We start from the raw sequence: 20153 nt of genomic DNA on the forward strand, positions 1-20153 counted from the left end.
AAAGTCCCTTACAGTTTGAATATTGTGTAATCATAATTACTGACACAAATCTGGTAAGTGCTGGATTTTCAAAAAGAAAAAGAAAAGAAAAAAGGAAACATTGTATTTATACCAACTCTCTAAGTCTGCTAGTGTACAGGGGAGTAGTAACACCTGCAGAACTAGTATTTTTTCTGGAATCCTGTGAAATTTTATAAAGCAGTAGTAAAGGTTAGATATGTCCATTGCCTTAAACTTGTTTTTAGAGTTTAAGCAAAATGGTTATTTAACTCGAAAATGACGTGACCTTTAACTGAACAATCTATGGATTAGGAAAATAGAAAACTGTCTTACTTTTTTTTTTTTTTTTTTTTTGAGATGGAGTCTTGCTCTGTCTCCCAGGCTGGAGTGCAGTAGTGCGATCTTGGCTTACTATAACCTCTGCCTCCCGGGTTCAAGCAATTCTCTTGCCTCAGCCTCCCAAGTAGCTGGGACTACAGGCATGTGCCAACAAGCCCAGCTAATTTTTGTGTTTTTAGTAGAGACGGAGTTTCACCATGTTGGCCAAGCTGGTATCAAACTTGTGACCTCAGGTGATCCACCAACCTCAGCTTCCCAAAGTGCTGGGATTACGGTGTGAGCCACCACACCCAGCCAGAAAACTGTCTTGCCTTTCTTATCCTTTACCTCCTTGGCACACTTAAGCACAAATTTTTTTTCAGACTAATATGTTAATATAAAGTCTTCTCTCACTTTTTGTCTAGGTAAAATGGGCCATTTGGGCTTGCTTACTCTTTCCATATCAAGTTAGAAACTGACTCAGTGCTGGTTAAATATTGTATTTTTAGAAGCTTAGTATTTTTAAGTGAACATTACCATTTCTAAAACATATTCTTGCCATGTTTTGTCATTTCTTAACCTTAGATGTCATCTTTAGTTGTATCTAACACAAAAAGTGTATGCTTGGACAGCCTTTCCCAAAATGTGTTCTCATTGAATATTAAATCCCCATTAAAACCATTTAGAGATGGTTCACTAAAGGGTTCCAGGGTAAAGTAAGTTTGGGAAGTACTTCATATCATACCCCCATAACTACCCTTAGAGATCACAACACACATTAAGGACACTGAAGGGTCCTGCAATGAATGGCCTTAATTTTAATTCATTTCTCAGTTTTACTTGGCCACAGGACCTTTTTTTGCAGAGATCAGAGGAGAGGGGAGTGGTAACACCTGCAGAACTAGTGTTTTGAAGAACATACTTTAGAAAATGTGTAAAGCATAGGTCCTACCATTTTAGGTGTGTTTCAAGAAACATCTAATATTACTGCTGTGTACCACTATGTTTTATACTTGGACATAGCTTAAATGTTACTTTGAAGCCAGCTTATTACTAGCACTGAATTAGTGGGCCATGTTTATAATACCTGGCCTTGATGGTTGGGCAGCAGACAAGGTGGCTTGGGCAGAATGTCTCCATAGGTAGACTCTGTTCTTAGTTACCTTAATTTTGTTGCCCCAGTGTGCCCTCTGGCTATAAACTGCTCTCCCAGGTCTGCCCTGTCTATGCATATTTCAGAATTACCTTTCCCATGGCACATTTTTATTTCTGCCTCCATCTGCATTCTTATTCCTACAGTGTTAGGTACTAGGAAAGGATTTTGAGTAACTACTTGGTACATTCACTGAAAATGGAGCTGTTCTTATTGAGACCATTTGTTGCTAGTTTTGCTTGCTTCCTCCTCCATCTAACCACTTCCACCTTACAACCCCATAAACTATTGCTTATTGTGTCAGTTAGCTGTTGCCTGTCTTTTTTGCCTCTAGCTGATTTGATCTTACTGTGTATTTCATTTTAGTCATAGCTTATGTTTCCTATATAATTTCACTGTGGACTTGACAAAAAAGTAGTCCAGATGACCTAATGAAAAAACGTGTTTAGAATTTTGTGCTAAGATGCCTGACCTCCATCACAGAATTGTATGGTGCTTGCTTGACTCCATACCTCTGACTCAGGTTAAAATATTTAACAGAGCAGGCGTGGTGGCTTATGCCTGTAATCTCAGCACTTTGGGAGGCCAAGGCAGGTGGATTGCTTGAGCCCAGGAGTTCAAGACCAGCCTAACCAACATGGCAAAACCCTGCCTCTACAAAAATTAGCCAGGCATGATGGCATGAGCCTGTAGTCCCAGCCTCTCAGAAGGCTAAGGTGGGAGAATTGCTTAGAGCTCAGAAGGTTGAGGCTGCAGTGAGCCATGTTCACACCACTGCACTTCAGCCTGGGCAACAGAGTGAAACCCTGCCTTGGAAAAAAAAAAAATTTAACAAACATCTGAAGTACATTTTCTAAAGAGTCTCTTTACAGAAAATTATATATATATTTTATATATATATGTATGTGTGTATGTATATATGTGTGTGTGTATATTATATGTGTGTATTTTTTTTTTTTTTTAGGTAGAGTCTTACTGTGTCACCCAGGCTGGAGTGCAGTGGCATGATCTCAGCTCACTGCAGCCTCCACCTCCCGGGTTCAAGTGATTCTCCTGCCTTAGCCTCCCAAGTAGCTGGGACTACAGGCACACGCCACAACACCAGACTAATTTTCGTATTTTTAGTAGAGACGGGGTTTCACCATGTTGGGCAGGCTGGTCTCAAACTCCTGACCTCAAGTGATCTGCCCTCCCAAAGTGCCGGGATTACAAGGCATGAGACATCGCACCCGGCCTAGAAAATGATACTTCTTACTACTCTTGTTTAGCATGCTACATACACACACACACACACACACACACACACATATATATGTGGATTTCATACACACAAATGAAATACACAAATGTGTGTGTGTGTGTGTGTATACATAATTTTACTTTTTGGCCATGCAGGAAGTTACATCTTCCTACTAGTCTTATTTCTTTTAGATGGAACAGCTCTAGCCTTTAGTGCTAGAAGCAACAGTGGCTTCCAAACTTAGCACAAGCACAGTTGGATAATTCCCATTATGACTACATGCTTTTGGGTCTGTCTGTTCTATCCCAATTTTGGTACCCATTGAGTTTGTTTTTGTCTTCCAAATTGGCTTGTATTCATTGATCTTATAACTATTGCATCTCTTGTTTAGAAATGTATTAACTTAGTTTACAGGTGAAAACAGTAATTTTAGCTTTTTTGGGATTGTGTGTTTTCATTTTTATCTGCTAAATTTCAAGGTCACACCATTGTGACCACTACTGATTTCCATCTTAGTAAAGTCAATACTTTACACTTTATTCATCGTTAAGTAGGGTCAACACTCTGACTAGCAGTTATCTATCTAGTCACCACTAGCAACCTCTTAGACTGCCTGATATATTTTAGTTGTGAATCAGAATTTTAGAGCTAGAAGAAAAAATGATTATCTAGTTCCATGCTTTTTTTTTTTTTTTTTTTTGAAACCAAGTTTTGCTCTGTTGCCCAGGCTAGAGTGCAATGGTGCAGTCTCAGCTCACTGCAACTTCTGTCTCCTGGGTTCAAGCGATTCTCCTACCTCAGCCTCCCAAGGAGCTGGGATTGCAGGCACCTGCCACCACACCCGGCTGATTTTTATATTTTTATTGGAGATGGGTTTCACCATGTTGCCTAGGCTGGCCTTGAACTCCTGACCTCAAGTGATCCACCCACCTCGGCCTCCCAAAATGTTGGGATTACAGGCGTGAGCCACTGTGCCTGGCCACTATGCTTGCTTCTTACAGCAAGAAAACATATTTGGAAAGTCTAAGTGATTTACCCAAAACTATGTATTAGTGGTACTGCTAGGACTAGAATCCAAGTCTCCTGTCTCCATGTTTTTGTTCTTTTTATTATGACCTTATTTGCCTAGTGCTGTTTTCTCTGTAGTAATAATGCATACCACATTGCTTCAAGTGGTTTTAAAATGCTTCATTCTCATGCTTTCTCTTGAGTTTCCATACTTGTGAACATCATTAGTTTTAATCTTTTTTTGCTTTGATATCCTGTTTTTCACCTTTTTTCATTTCCATTAAATGTTGATTCATGTGTATCACCTCATTATGATTTTGGCTGTATTCTAAATACCATACCCTATTTGAGAAGCTCAGATTTCAGCAAATCATTGAAATATTTCTAAGCACCCAGCTACTTGACATCATTCAGATAGAATGTGTTCATGAAAGCTACTTGACATCATTCAGATAGAATGTGTTCATGAAAGAACTTGCTCCATTTATTCAGAAATTGTTATTGCATAAACCTAGATTTTGTCCATTCAGTGTAGATTATGAGCAAAGGTGTCACTGATCTAGAAGTGGAGTAAGTTGAATCTGCTAGAATGCTTAGAGATGTTTGTTTCCTTTTAAGATCAGCTAAAGAAAATATTTTCTAAATATTTATTAGCTGTGTAGGTAGGTTATAAACTAGGTTTTCAGCAGTTTTTTAACTTTTATCTGAAATAATTATAGAATCACAGAAAGTTGCAAATATAGTACAGAGAAGTCCCTTGCACCCTTCACCAGTTTCCTCCATGGTTACATCTTACATAATATACTATAATGTAAAAGCCAGGAACATGACATTGGTACAATATGTGTATATAGGTCTATATCATATCACATAGGTTCATGTAACCACCACCACCACTATTAAGAACACCCTTCATAGTCACTGCCCCACAACCATCCCTTAGCCCTGGCACCCACTAACTAATGTTATAGTATTTTACTCAATTTATACCTTGCTCCAGGCTGGCCCTGATTTTTGGAAACTAAATACTTAAATTAATTTGCCTGTCATTGGTATCCCAGTTATCCTGATAGTCATATTATAATATCATGGATTAGACTTTTCAAAAATAACTGATTCATGCTCCTTTTCTATAGAAAACAGCAAGTGACCTTACCTACCCAGAAAAAAATTAATACAAAGTTTTAACAGTGCCTGCCTTACAATAAAGTGTAGTGTTAAGTGATGTCCAAAAAAAACCAATAACAAAGTCTAATAAAATACAGCCTATTTTACCACCCCCAAAAGAAAAGAAAAAAAACCAACATTTTTTTCTTGTGAGAATATTCTTAAAATGAAGTGTGAATGCTCATTTTAAAGATGTTTTTGCACTGCCTTCCATCTTAAATTTACCATTTGCTTATTTTATATGTTTGACAGTTACGAAATTTAAACCCCTGGAATAGTGGGTTTTTTTTTTTTCTTTTTTTTTGGAGACAGAGTCTCACTCTGTCGCCCAGGCTGAAGTGTAGTCAATAGTGGCACGATCTCGGCTCACGGCAACCTCCGCATCCCGGGTTCAAGCTATTCTCCTGCCTCAGCCTCTCAAGTAGCTGGGATTACAGGCATGTGCCACGATGCCTGGCTAATTTTTTGTATTTTCAGTGGAGACAGGGTTTCACTGTGTTAGCCAGGATGGTCTCGATCTCCTGACCTCGTGATCCGCCCGCCTTGGATCCCGAAGTTCTGGGATTACAGGCTTGAGCCACTGCGCCCGGCCTGAGCATCCCTTTAGTTTTGTTTTAGTATTGTTTTTAAAATTCTATGCTCACTTCAGCAGCACATTATTAAAATTGGCAAGGTACAGAGGAGATTAGCGTGGCCCCTATACAAGGATGACACCCAAAATTAAATTCTGGTATCTAATACGTAATTTCTAAATTAAAGAAGTTGATTAAAATAAATATTTTAGCCGGGCGCGGTGGCTCAAGCCTGTAATCCCAGCACTTTGGGAGGCCGAGGCGGGCGGATCACGAGGTCAGGAGATCGAGACCATCCTAGCTAACATGGCGAAACCCCGTCTCTACTAAAAAATACAAAAAAACTAGCTGGGCGAGGTGGCTGGCGCCTGTAGTCCCAGCTACTCAGGAGGCTGAGGCAGGAGAATGGCGTAAACCCGGGAGGCGGAGCTTGCAGTGAGCTGAGATCCGGCCACTGCACCCCAGCCTGGGTGACAGAGGGAGACTGTCTCAAAAAAATAAATAAATAAATAAATAAATAAATAAATATTTTAAATCAACACTTTAAAAATGTCTCATTTATTAGCCCATGATTTTCTTCAAAATTTGGAAAATTGTAAGGAACCAGACAGACCTTAGACATTGAATCTTCTCATTTTATACCATGTTTTTTATTGTAATCACACCAATAGTTTAAATCACGATTTGAGAATAGATTGAAATCTTGGCATAGAATCAGCTCATAAATTTGTTTAAAAATGTAAAGATAATTTCATTTCCCAGATACAGCTTTTTAAATGTCAATAACCTGTACTGTTTGTAAATTTTGCAATTTCAGTTTGTGCTAATATTTGCAGGTAACCTTCTGAAATTGTAAATTATCCCAATTTTGTCTTTAGGTACTTTGTTGCCTAATGGTCTTGCTATAATTTTTTTTTTTAAAGGATTCTTTACGTTGCTACAACCTGTACTGATTAATTTTGATTTTTTGGTTTTCAACTCTAGGAGTCTCTACCACCCGTCCAGTTTGACTGGAGTAGCAGTGGCCTTACTAACCCTTTAGATGGTACGTCTCTCCGTAGAGCCTCTAGCACCAGAGCTAGAGTTAAGAAAGCTACAAAGTTCAGACAAACTTCTCTCTGCTGATTTCCTTTTTTGTTTGAACATAACTTATTCTTATCTTTGGAAATTCAGGCTTTCTTTCTGAATAGTAATTGCTCAAGAAACCAGCCGTTACTATTATCAACAGTATTAATGTCCAAATATAGGTAATAGTAGTTAGGTAAAATTTTAGTTTCTTTATCTTAAGTCAAAAGTAAGCTGCTTTATTTTTTACAAATATCTAGGTAGTTTAAAAAATTTTAGCTAGGACCAATTTACCTTGAATTTTTTTCTGTAAGTTTTAATTTATGGAATTTTCTTGGATGCAAAGTCTTGTGGCTAGAGGCTGCTTCAAAGCACAAAGCACAATTATTTAACCAAAAACAATGTGCATAGATCCATGTTTATTGACTTAAAGTAGCTTTTAGATTTAATATTTTATAGAGCACCTATATGCAAATAGAAAATAAATTTCACGATCCTTTTCTAAAGCGTGTCTCCAAATGTTAGTAGGCAGTTCTAAAAATAATTGGTTTCACTTATGGCTTTAAAAGAAAATCCTCAAAAAGGAGTAACTTATTCCAGTAATGTAATGTGGGCTTTTTAAAATAAGTAACACACCAATGCTAGTTTCTAGTGTTGACACCACAAGTTTTAAGTGGATCCCAAGATGTAATTGGTCTTACTCCTTGTGCTTAAGTTGTTCGAGCCATTGTCTAAAACACCTGTCATTGTCTAAACGGCAATTATTTTGCCATTGTAAAAAGACACTATCAGCTTGGCCTTATAGTGGGGTCCTAGGATATCTGGAAAGCATCCAATTGAATTAATATAGTGCTGAAGGAAAGCCTGGATGCACTTTTTGCTGTTGTCTGGTGTCTTCAGTCAAATCATCATGCTTTTTATTAACAAACAACTTCTTTAAAAATGTATACTATTTCTGATTACTGTTTCAGAGTTAAAGGGGAACAGTACAGCTTGAGGTTGCACATCAGGGTAGGGTAGTTATGACATTCTTTATTATGTTATTTTAAACTAAACATATTGGTGCGTGTCCTGAAACTGACAACTTTGTCACTTTTTAAAAAGCATTAGAAACCAGTATTACTAACATGAAAGATTGATTTGGGCATGTACAGCGATTTTTAATGTTGGGTTGAGATTAAAGTATTGTTTCCCTTTAACGGGTACGCTTTCCTTTTGGTCCTTCTGGTATGGCTTCCAGTTTTGATTGAAGGAACTGAACTCCTAAAACCTTACTAAGTGTTACATTCTTTACATTGTACATGAGAAAATGTACATTGAATTAAACTGTTACTTTAGAAATGTCCTTAGTAATGAAAAACTAATACTGTACACATTGTTTTAATGTTGATTTTTAAAATGTGTAATGATTACTAATTATAACCTGCATGTTCAAGTGTGTGTCTTACCCCTTTTTACACATAACCCCTCCTCCCTTGGCTTACCTTCTGTGTGGCTGCCTACCAACACGGTCACTGAATTTCAAGCTAGTGGAGGTTCCACTCTTCTGAACCTTGATTTCTTTGGGCCCGTGGATGACAGTAGCTCTAGCAGCAGCACCACAATCCCAGGTCAGCAGAGTGTTAAAACCACAATTCCAGTTTATTTACTAAAAGCATGACCACATTACTTGACTTTCCTATAAACAAGGAAACAAGTAGATTGTATTCTCTATGTCTTTTTAATACTTTTCTTTCATCTGTTATTTTCTAGTATCTGATTACAAAAAAAAAATGACTTATGTGAAATGTATTTCAAGGAAAACTTTCTCAAAGTGTAATATTCAAAGCTGAAAGTAGTTTCTAGGAATAAAACATCCCTAATGTCCTTAGAGAGTTAAAGGTAGGGTTGTTGGGTTTTTTTTCCCTCTAAGTGGAAAATGTGATATTTTATATGCTTATTTTTAAAAGCATATTCTATAAAGCCATTTGAAAAAAATACAAGTTTAGAGATAGAATATTTTAGTATACAAAGATGACTTTACATTGTAGTGCCTGTAATAATATAACCTTTACGAATTCCAGCATTCAATTAGTTGTTTATTAGTGCTGCTAAATATATAATTAGGTTCCAAAATGTTGGAGTCTAGCACTAAGTATATAGTCCCATATAGAACTATTTCTGTTTTTATGTAGCTCTTAAATAGAAAGTATACTGTTAGTTTTCCATGGGGAAAAAAATGTTACAAAAGTTAATAGTAGAAAATAATTGCTATGAGATACTAAAAGCTAGAAATTAAAAATTACTGGAGTGCCTGTTAATGTTCAGCCCTGCAAAAGTTCAGTTCATTGACCAAAGGACTAATGTACTTTGTCATTTTCTAACTGAATAAAAGATTAAAATTATAATGGCATTTTTATGTTTACATTTTATTCAATATTATTTTAATAACTGTCGTCCCAACATGTGATCTGGTAATCATGCCCATTGATCACCAGACAGCTGTTGGGGTGCCATATAGATGCCCATGCCCAGAATGCATAGTGAGAGTCCCTTTCTGTCCCCACCAGTGGCTAGTTTCACAACTGGCCTGGTTCCTGAAAATTCACTGGTTTTGTGCTATTCCACTAGATAGTGCTACCACCCACTTCCAACAGTTGAGCAGCCATGATGGGATATGGATGGGGGAGACTAATAGTCAGCTCAGAGTGAACCTGGGACCCAGGAAGCCCTTGAGATTTGTTTATGGAAATCTGATTCTGCTGCAGGGAAGTTCCAAGGTCATTTGGTATAGAGTGACTGGATTCCTCAAATCCAAGCCCCTGATTGTTCTTACTGTTTTCAAGATTTTGCAAGCATATGAAAAACCAATCTGTCTGGTTTTGACTTCAAAATGCTATTGTACTATTTACTTAAATTACTTCTAAATTTACATTTGATCTATGCAATGACCTGGGTAAGCTAATTGTCTGACATTTTAGAATACTTACTGGGGGGTGGGAGGGACAACCAAAAACATGTATATCCTTTTGTTACTATATTCCCAAGAATTAAGCTCCCATTTTAAATTTGCTGTCAGCTTTGTTTTGTCATAAACTGTATTATCATTTGAATGAGGTCACTGTTTTTCTTTTGGGTCCCTAAAAACCTGGTTTAAATTTAATTTTTGGTTACATTTCAAACTCATTTAAAAACCATTCATAGGAGCACAAATAACGTGGCTATATAAAGAAGTACAGAAATGACCTGATAATCAGGCTCAGTGTACACAGCTGCAAGAAGAGCAAGCGGTTTCAGAAGCTTAGAGCTGTAATGGAAGTGAAATCAGCATGGTCAAATGCAGTTCTCATTACTTTGGAGCCTTTTAAATATTTTTGTTCAATATTTTCATTAATATGCTCTAGCTGCTATATAAATTTGATTACTATATATTTGCTTTGGCTTCTTTTTATTGCTATTGGGTTTTGTTAAAACTTACCATCAAGCTACAGGTATCAACACCTTCCTTAGTATTCCATTTCACCACTTGCTTGCATTTTTTCTGACTTGTTTCTGGGAAAGTCATTTCGTCTTAGCTTGCGGTTAATTATTTTGTGTGTGAGACTTAGGAGGTTGGCATAGAACTTGGTTGGCTAGCTTTAGTAATGTAACTAAACTATGCCTCATTAAGGCTCTGTTAAAAAAAAAAAAAAAAAAAGACCTTCCATTAAAAAAATTACTCTCCAATTATTATAGTAAATAGTTGTCTTGTTTTTGAAAAATCTAACCATAGTTTGGGGTGGGGGGGTTGGTGTGGTGGTAGTTATTTGGGGGTGTGATTTTGTTGTCTTTTTTTATTAATCTGCCACTTTACTGTTTGACAGCCAAGTGGCCAGTATTTTATAAACCCAACTAAGTTTTTACTAGCACTTTCCTATTGCCAGTCAGAATGCAGTTATTTATTCTGCCCTATACACTAGACAGCAACGTAAATTTTGTGGTTGCTGGAATCTAGCCTTTAGAGAGAGGGAAGTACTTTGGGCTCATTTGGTCCCTTTACAGACATATACAATTTTTTACATTTTAATTGCAACCCATATTCTTATTACAGGAACACAAAGGAAAGTCCTTTTAAAGTATATTTTGAAACTGTACCTTAATGAAATATTGAGAACTTGGGAGAGTCAACATACATTTTCTATAGCCTTCCTCCCTTGTTAGACTTCGTAACTGTGGAAGTCGCTTTTGCTTGTCTGATTTCTGTAAACATCTGAGATCTGTTTACTTCTGTAAAGTTGGTTAATAGAAGTCAGTTTCTGATTTTTTAATTTGCTAAGTATCTTAAAAGGAAAAAACTTGTTACTCTAAATATATGCATTTATATATAACTTATATATAACTTTATCTGCTGATCTTACAGGGCATTTTTTTTAAAAGAAATAATAAGTAAAAACTTCAGAAACTGTAAGACATTCTTCCTTAGAATTTTGCTTTGCTGTTACACCCTGCAACTCATGAACTTTTTTTCTCAAGTTATTTGCTGGTACCAGGAGAGTGTAGGATTAAAAACTTTTTTTTTTTTACTCTGAATATCTTTATTATCCAAAGTGTAACTTCAGTTTAAAATATTTAAACTGTTCTTTTCCATGTTATTGTTGTCATCATTGCTATAAATCTGTATTACATGAGAAATATGCAAAGTTATATGTATATTTTAATGAAGTCAGATGGGGGAGATTTTTTAAATCAATTTTTGCAATAAATCTAACCCTCTGAGCTTCCTTTTGAATTACTCTAACAAGATATTTGAACTAATGACTACCAGATTCAGATATGAGACTACAGAAATATAATTAACCCAATAGACAAGAATTTTCATTTTGTCCAAAAGTGGTACTTTTATTCACCTTTTCTGAAAATCTTTTACCCTCCCCACCTCTAACCTGAAGAAAGAACTATGTGGTATATGTTTATGATTAGTCCTTAGTCAAAATATATTTAAACGAACCAGATCATTTACCATGTTTGAGACTTTATATTAGCTTCTAAATCTTTTTCAGTGGAAGAAAATAGAGAAAAAATAAGGAGGTGAGGAAACAGGAAAATTTTTTAAATGAGATTAGTTAATTGAAAAATGGGATGTCATATCATGTGCATTCTTTTTATAAAACATTGATAATTTTATATCCCTTCCTGATCCAAATTGAGGGAGTTTTCTATAGCAGATAGAAATTTTAGAAATATTTGGTTAGCATCTGCTGCATAAATGCTAGCTTAAGGATATATTCATTCCAAAATGGAATTTGAAAAGTATTTTCCTGTTTTATAAAAACTCCAAAAAGTAGAGTTCATAATTTAAAAAATAAATGCAGTATTCCAGTGTTCTGAAGATAGTTCTGTTTGCAAAAGACTCAGATGTTTACAGAATATTGCCTTTTGCATCTTGGATTGTGGCTAACTGGGTAACCCACTACAGCCTACCATCACTAACTATCATTTTATACTATAAGGTGTGGATCCGGAGTTGTATGAGTTAACAACTTCTAAGCTGGAAATCTCCACCTCAAGCCTCAAAGTGACTGATGCATTTGCGAGACTCATGTCTACAGTAGAGAAGACAAGCACATCTACCAGGTAAACAGTTAGTGTCAATTGTACCCACATTTTGAATTCTGAGACAAAATGGCCCAAAGGAAAAAGCACGTTAAGTTGGCAGCATTTCAATATATTGTATTACAACTTGCTTTATAAAAGTCAGTTGATGCCCAAGTCCAGAAAATATTATCAAATTATGTTTAATTATGAACTTAATAGAACAGGATTATTTCATAAGAGATTGGCCAAGGCTGACAGACGTGGTTTTCTTCCCCCCTCCCGCCTCCTCTTTGTAGAGACTAATTCTGATTAAGTATTGTGATCATAAGGCCATTATAGAAACACTCTCCCTTTCTCTTCATAATTGCTGAGAAGATCATCTTTGAGAAGCCAGTTTTATAATCCTGGAGTCACCTAGGCTGATCTTTTTACTTGCAGGCTAAGATGGTTCTTGGAATTTTCATTGACGTGCACCTCTGATTTGGGAGGTAAAGCCTTACTTTACCAGGCTTTCTAGAAGCCCCTTCAGAGGCATGTCCTATAGAAAAGTAATTACCATCTCCCTATGTTGGAACTAAAGGCACGGAATGTCACTCGGGCCATGTGTTTGGGATTCAGAAAATCTTTAGTTTCATATGATTAGGCTGGTACAATCCATTGCTTTGAATTACTGTTAACCGTGAGACTGAGCCAGTTTCTAACAGGAAGATGTCATTCTGAACCAGGAAATCACTAGTGCAAAAGCAAATACTGGTTGATTGGCACACCAGCTCTGCTGTCTCAATCCGTGATTCATCAGCGTTTTAAAGTGGAACTATTTACCCATTGGTTGCCCACTTTGAAAGAAGTCTTATAGCTCTTTCTCATGAATAAATACATGCCAATCACATGTTAAATTCAGGTTTATATTTTAAATAGATTCTTCTATAGAAAAACATCAATTTTAAAAAGCCTTTTTTATTGTGAGTAATAAATGTTCATCACTCTTAACTTTAGCTTGAATTATCACATTGTCGTTTAAAACTTTGTGTGCTTAGGCCGGGCGCGGTGGCTCAAGCCTGTAATCCCAGCACTTTGGGAGGCCGAGACGGGCAGATCGCGAGGTCAGGAGATCAAGACCATCCTGGCTAACACAGTGAAACCCCGTCTCTACTAAAAAATACAAAAAACTAGCCGGGCGAGATGGCGGGCGCCTGTAGTCCCAGCTACTCGGGAGGCTGAGGCCAGAGAATGGCGTAAACCCGGGACGTGGAGCTTGCAGTGACCTGAGATCCGGCCACTGCACTCCAGCCTGGGCAATAGAGCGAGACTCCGTCTCAAAAGAAAAAAAAAAAAACCCGTGTGTGCTTTTATTCCCCCAGATTTTTCTTGTTACCAATACATATAATGATGAAATACATTATTATACATTTCATAATTGTAGACTACCTTTAACTTTTCCCTAGAATGGCTTTGTAGCATGTAAATCCTTGTTTGTCTGCCAGTTCTCTCCATTGTGCTCATTGCCCCACCTCTTTACAGTATGCCACCTGGCACTGCCAAAGCCTCCTCTTCAATGAACCTACTTGTAAATGTGGCTATGTGGATTTTTTTTTTCTAATTTTTTCTCTTTCCAAATAAATCACTTCTTCAAATTGAAACTCCTCTCATAGAAAAAAATGGATGAGAAATTTGTATGTGTTAACTAAAAGCTAACGCACATTTGACTTAAAAATAAAAACGGATGCTTTTATTGTTTGGATTTCCCCCTGCTATTTTTAGGACAACCCCTTCTAGGACAGTTCTACTCTTTCCTCACTTTGTTTCCCCTGCATTCTCACTGACCAAAGAACTATAGTTTTGAACATCGCAATGATGAGAATTCATTTTGTGCCATTAGGAGGAGCTCTAAACCACTTTAGGCTCTCCTGATTCTTTAACTCATCTTTGAAACATGCTGAATCTAGAGAACTCTTCCAAGCCCTATCACTTTAAGAAGCTATTTTTTCTCTTGTTCTATACTAATAGGGAATGAACTTATCATGTATCCTGGAGTTAATGTCTGCTAATTCTGTATTGAGTTACTCGCTAGGACCTGTCCAGCATCATATTTAAAACAAAAATTGGAGAGAACAAGTTGCCAACTTTGTATTTTCTGTTTTGAGAAATGTCATTTGAAAATGGTAAATACAAATGCCCACAAGTATTAAAATACTGTAAAATGTCCCAACGAGTGATTCTCAATTGTATAGAGCAGAGACAGGCTTTTGGCATAATTTCAGAAAGCATTTTTAATATCATTTTTAGGTTTTCTTTCATTTTTCTCTTGAATAAAGTGAACTGCAAAAAAGCTCAGCAAAATCTTCTTGGCTATTGACAGTAAGCAGAAGATAAAGTGAAAAGGCATTGTGATAGACTGTAGGGTAAGAAGGAGTTAAAACAGTGGTCAAGGTAGAGGAGAATGGACATGGACCAAACAATAACCAGTATTCTTTACTAAGTGCCTTTGAATGTGTCAGGGAATGTATATGGGCTCTTCTCTTTTGGAACACAAGTTGTGAAAGTGACTTCTCACTTTGAGTTTTTTAAAGATATGCAAGTTCTTAGTTTTAAAATAGTTCCATCTTCTTGCCTACCTTTCCTAATATGGAGGAAAATTACTTCCTATTGTAAATCACTACTAACTAGTGACAGCTAGTTAGTAGCCATAGACCTGTAACTGAAGTTTGTACAGGTCAAAGAAATAGTGCCAAAAATAATAGATCTTTTATTCTTTTTAGGCCTTTTTATTGAGATAAAAATTTGTAATTAACTCAAGTGTTCAGTTCACTGGTTTTTAGTATTTTCACAAAGTCGTGCAACCATCATCACTATCTAATTTCAAAACATTTTTATCACCCCAAAAAGAAACCCTGTACCCATTAGCAGTCACTCCTTATCCCTCTCGTTCCCCAGGCCCTGGCAACTACTAATCTGCTTTCTGTCTCTATGGATTTGTCTTTTCTGGTTATTTCACAAGGATGGAATTCTACAGTCTGCAGCCTTTTGTGTCTGGGTTTTGCTTAGCATTCTGTTCTCAAGTTCATTCATGTTGTAGTATGTATCCATATTTGTAGCATGTATCTGTATTTGGCTGCACAATATTTCACTGGACATAGCACATTTTGCTTATCTGTTAATCAGTTGATAATTGGGTTGTTTTCACTTTTTGACGATTATGAGTAATGCTGCTATGAACATTTGTGTATAAGTTTTTGTGTGGACAGATGTTTCCCACTCTCTTAGGAGTGGAATTGCTGGGTCATATAGGAACTCTTAACTTTTTGGGGAAACTGCCAAACTTTTCCAAAGTGATGGCACCATTTTACGTTCCCACTAATAACATACATTCCAACTTCTCCACATTCTTACAACACTTGTTACTGTCTTTTTGGTTATAGCCATCGGTTTGAAGTGGTATCTCATTGACATTTTGGTTTGCATTTCCCTGATAGCTAATGATATTGAGCATCTTTTCATGTGTTTATCGACTATTTGTATATCTTCTGTGGAGAAATATCTATTCAGATCCTTTGCCTTTGTTTTGTTTTGTTTTGTTTTAGTAGAGACAAGGTCTCCGTATGTTGCCCCAGGCTGGTCTTGAACTCTTGAGCTCAAGCGATCTCCCTCCTCAGCCTCCCAAAGTATTGGGATTACAGGCATGAGCCACTGTGCCCAGCCATTTGCCTATATTTTAATTGGATAATTTGTCTTTTTATTGTTAGGTTGTAAGATTTTTAAGTATATTCTGGATACTAAGCCTTTATCAGAGAAATGATTTGAAGACATCTTCTCCAGTTCTGCAAGTTGTCTTTTCATTATCTTGATAGTATTCTTTGACACACAAAAGCTTTTAATTTTGATAAGATCTGATTTTTCTTGTGATTTAGGTATCATATGTAAGAAATCATTGCCCAATTCATGATCACAAAGATTTATACCTAGATTTTCTCCTAAGAGTTTTATAGTTTCAACTCTTACATTTACGTCTTTAATCCATTTTGAATTAATTTCTGTATATGGTATGAGGTAGGAGTCCACATTCATTCTTTTGCAGGTGGATATCCAGCTGTCTGAACACTGTTGAAAAATTTCCACCACTGAAAGGTCTTGGCACATTTGTCAAAAACAAGAATTAAAACACAATTGATCATGTTTTTTCCTGGACTCTCGATTATAATCTATTGACAAAAAGGATACATCTTCACTAGAGAGAATATAGATCAAAATTAGGTCACTACCTTTGAGAAATGATGGTAACTTTTTATTTTCAAATTCTCCTTAAGTGTTAAGTGTTTACTTCTTTCCATATTCTAAGAAGACTAGCTCACAGCCATCCACAATGACTATAGATAAATGCACAAACTAAAACTGTGTAAACTTGTTTTTATTTTAATATATAATTTCATATTGCCTCTGAAATAAAGCAATTATTTAAAACCCTAGAATAATTACCAACTGTTTCTTAGGTAAAAACTTATTTTTTGCTCTCTGTTCCTACACCCAAACTGTACTCCACAAATAGGGAAGTCCATTTAGGTGCACTTTTATTCACTATTGTTTTAAATAACCGTTTATCATTATAGAAGTAGTAAAGTATATTTTAGAAAGTTAGGAAATCCAGACCAAAAAAAATTAAAAATGAAAGTATCACATTCTTACCATTCAGGATCACTAAACTCCTTAGTGTATATTCTTTCAGATCTTTTTCTATGCAAATATATATGTGGGAAGGGGTTCTACCAAAAATGAGATTTTATGTCCATAGTGAATTGAACCTAGTCTTAGTGGTCTCCATCTGTCAATTTCAGTGAGTTTTCATTTCATCTACCTAGGCTATATTCAGATTTCTCCAACTATCCTTTCTCGGCTTTGTACAAACCAGTATTCAATTGAAGACTATTGTACCTGGCTGTTAAGGCTCTTAAGTCCCTTTTAACCTAGCATATCTCCTCATTTCTTCTGTTTTCTGTTTAATAACAGTAGCTTGTATAAAGATTAGTCTGGGTGTCCTGCGGAATGTCCTAAAAACTCTGGATTTGTCTGTTTGCTTCCTTAAAGTAATATTTACTGTGTTATGTATCTCCCTATTTTCCTGTAAATTGGAAATTATATCTAAAGGCTTGCTGAATTCAGGGTAAATATTTTGGCTAGAATGCATCCTAGGTGTTGTATCACATCAGAAGGTCCATACATCTAGTTGACTCCATTGTTAGTGGTGCTGAGAGTGATGATTGGTGAGAAGCTGACCTTTTCCATTATACAGTCCCAGGTTTTCAATTGTCATGTATCTGGTTTTACTTTGGAATGATGCAGATATCCAGTTCCCCATCAAACATCCACATAATAGTTTTGCCACTATTTAACTGCAATTTAAAATGTAGATTTTCATCAGAAAAAAAATGTTGGATTGCTCTTTCATTCTTCTAAGAAGCTAGTACTGAATGCAGTATTTGGTTCATCTGCTATATGCTTGATGCTTTTTCCCTTTTGAAGAACTTTAGTCCTAAACGTCATTGGATTTTTTATTCATTCTATAAAATTTTTTCAGTCTGGGTTCAACATGGTAACAGAAAAGTCCTCGGAATAAAAAAGCCTGTAGCTACCACCGTTCCTTTCTTGCTTTACCTCCTGGCTTCCTGCACCCCATCCAAGGAAAAAGGAAACATTTAGGTCAAAGAAATAACTTGTGTCACATCTAAGAATACCAGCTGTCCTTTACCATAAAAGAGAATTAGGCTTTTTATAATGAACAATTTGAAATGATCTTTGGTCTAAAGTTAATAATCTGTGTAACTATTCCTTCAATATATTTAATGTCACGGAAAAAATAAAGTTTGAATTGCAATCATGTGCTCAATTTGAGGCTCATTTGGCATTTTCTGTGGCTCACCTGCTGAGTAGACCTGGGTCACCAGGGGTTTTCATGTCTGTGCTAGGCACTAAACTGCTTATTTCTCATATCGGGGCCCAGTGCAGCAAAATATACTTCATCTACAGGACCCATAGGATTTAGAGATTTCCCTCTCCCAGAGTTCCGTCCTGCCTGTGTACATGCATAACACCAGCAACCAGCCCTGAATGCTGCTGCTTTTGGACCTGCTGTTTGCATCCCAACAGGCTGAGACTGGGTCTTAGTGAGCTGAGAGCTTTCTCTCCTGGAATTCCCCACTGGGAATAAAGCCTCAGGTTAAAATGACTTAGTCTTGCCCTGGACATACTTTGTTTCATGCTGAGGTTGTTTTAGGGGGTGGAGGGACAGGGAGAAATCCAGTTAGGTGGAGTGTTACTAAGGCTTCAGCATTATATTTCTGCTTAGTAACATTTTAAAATTATGCCTGGGTAGATGCTTCTCGTGTAATGTAAAGCCTAAAAAGTACACGAGCTGTCCAGGTATGCATGTGAGTATCTGTGTGTGCATGCCTAGCTTTAATGAACATAAATAGGCCACGTGTCACTCTTCATGAAGATTTGGCATTTGGCACAGAAAGCACACTACACAAAAGTATTACAAGATTCAGGAATTAGCAGAGGAAAAAATACTCAAGTCCCCTCAGATTGCTAACTGTCTACCTTGAGAGTGGATTTTCTTCCATTTGACCTACGGCAAAGTCACATTAACACACTTGTCTTTTTCCATTTGTCAATAGGAAACCGAAAAGAGAAGAGCACCTGAGTGAAGAAGCTATCAAGGTGATCGCTGGCCTTCCTGACTTAACGTTCATGCATGCCAAGGTGTTGATGTTCCCAGCCACGTTAACACCTTCCACAAGCTCTCAAGAAAAAGCAGACTGATAACTGATGTGAATTGGACGGTTACTATTGCTTTTCCTTTTTCCCATCCCTTCCCTACCATCAAAAGCATACCTGCTCTAATTAAAAACAAAAAATTCAAGTTCAGCTGATTTGTTGGTAAGCCGCACTAGAAAGGTATACATAGTAATGTATATTTATTTACATACTGAAGTCCTAAATTTATATTAGAAAAATGTAAATAATCGGGGGTAAACATTTTTGAAGATTTATTCTTTTTGTGTTGCTGGGGTGTATACATTTATGTCTTTGTGAAATACACTGGTGGTGTCCTTCTTACAAAACTTTTGAAATAAAAAAAAAACCTCAAATCTTCACTGTCTGAAATCCCCTTCAGTCTTTTCAGATTGCATTGACTGTCCTCTTGATTTTTCATATTACATGTGGAATTACTTTTGCTATCATAAATAAGCTCCAAAGTCCCCCATTTAATTGGTTTTTAATTTTGTGTATGATGGGTTTCAGATCTGGCTTTTGTTAACATTTTGGGGCTTTTTTAATCTTTTCAATCTGGCGTATTGCTGTTTGGCCTTTTGCAAGGTACTTAATCAATTGCTCTTTTGTTATAGGGTATGGATCACTGTCAGAACTTGATTGGAGGGGTTTAAAGAGATTGTGTCTGTTTAAAATCAGTTTGATTCGGAGAAGGACCAAATTATATGAATGTCTTACAATGGAATTTACTTGTTACTGATTTTTTTGTTCTATTGTACCACTATTTTTTGAGGATTTTGCACAGTGTAAAATGACATAATCATAGATTGCTATGGTTTAGGCTGTATATACAGTGAAAACTATGGGTTTTAAATGTTTGGGGAAATTCCTATGGAAAAAAGAGAGACATGTAGAAGAACCTCTAACAAGGTTAATGTGCATGCCCAAGGTCTTTTGAAATTTCAGTGCGTAAATTTCCTTTTAGCTTACACAAAAATAAAATAATTTAAAAGAAATTTAGCCTGGTGTCTTTGTCCTTTGGTATGTGAGGAAAAATGTAATGAGTTTGAATCAGAAGTTTTATTGAATATTAACATATTTCAATCCAGAAAAAATCATTTGGTAGGGCTTCTACTTTGTTGAAGCCAGGAAGAATTAGAATCTGGCCTATAAGAATTGAATCAGTACTTTTAGTACCTGAGCTGTTTGTTTTTATATAGAACATGAGATCGGTAAAGAAATTCCCATGATTCATTATAATGTATCTTCATCAGAATATTGGCAAGGTTAAATTGGGATTTGCAGGGATTTT

General features: G+C 36.4%; 1 protein-coding gene and 1 non-coding gene across 5 annotated transcripts in view; both read left to right on the forward strand.

Annotated features, from left to right (window-relative positions):
* The window catches only part of LOC105465146 (aftiphilin), a 69907-nt gene extending 50908 nt beyond the window's left edge, over positions 1 to 18999 (forward strand). For 2 of the 4 annotated variants that reach the window (XM_071076820.1, XM_011713411.2), the window contains exons 7-10: positions 6443 to 6503; positions 8050 to 8133; positions 11992 to 12115; positions 18745 to 18999. In XM_071076820.1, the coding sequence (XP_070932921.1) occupies positions 6443 to 6503; positions 8050 to 8133; positions 11992 to 12115; positions 18745 to 18889 (414 nt within the window). In that variant the 3' untranslated portion in view covers positions 18890 to 18999. The remainder of the gene's footprint in view (positions 1 to 6442; positions 6504 to 8049; positions 8134 to 11991; positions 12116 to 18744) is intronic. The other 2 variants (XM_011713412.2, XR_977328.2) reach the window with 2 other exon arrangements.
* On the forward strand, positions 5524 to 5629 carry LOC112423789 (U6 spliceosomal RNA). The gene has a single exon (XR_003014340.1). It is a non-coding gene; the product is annotated as a U6 spliceosomal RNA (small nuclear RNA).
* Positions 19000 to 20153: the final 1154 nt, after the last annotated feature.

This window comes from Macaca nemestrina, chromosome 13 (assembly GCF_043159975.1).
Source record: "Macaca nemestrina isolate mMacNem1 chromosome 13, mMacNem.hap1, whole genome shotgun sequence".
Classification (NCBI taxonomy): Eukaryota; Metazoa; Chordata; class Mammalia; order Primates; family Cercopithecidae; genus Macaca; species Macaca nemestrina.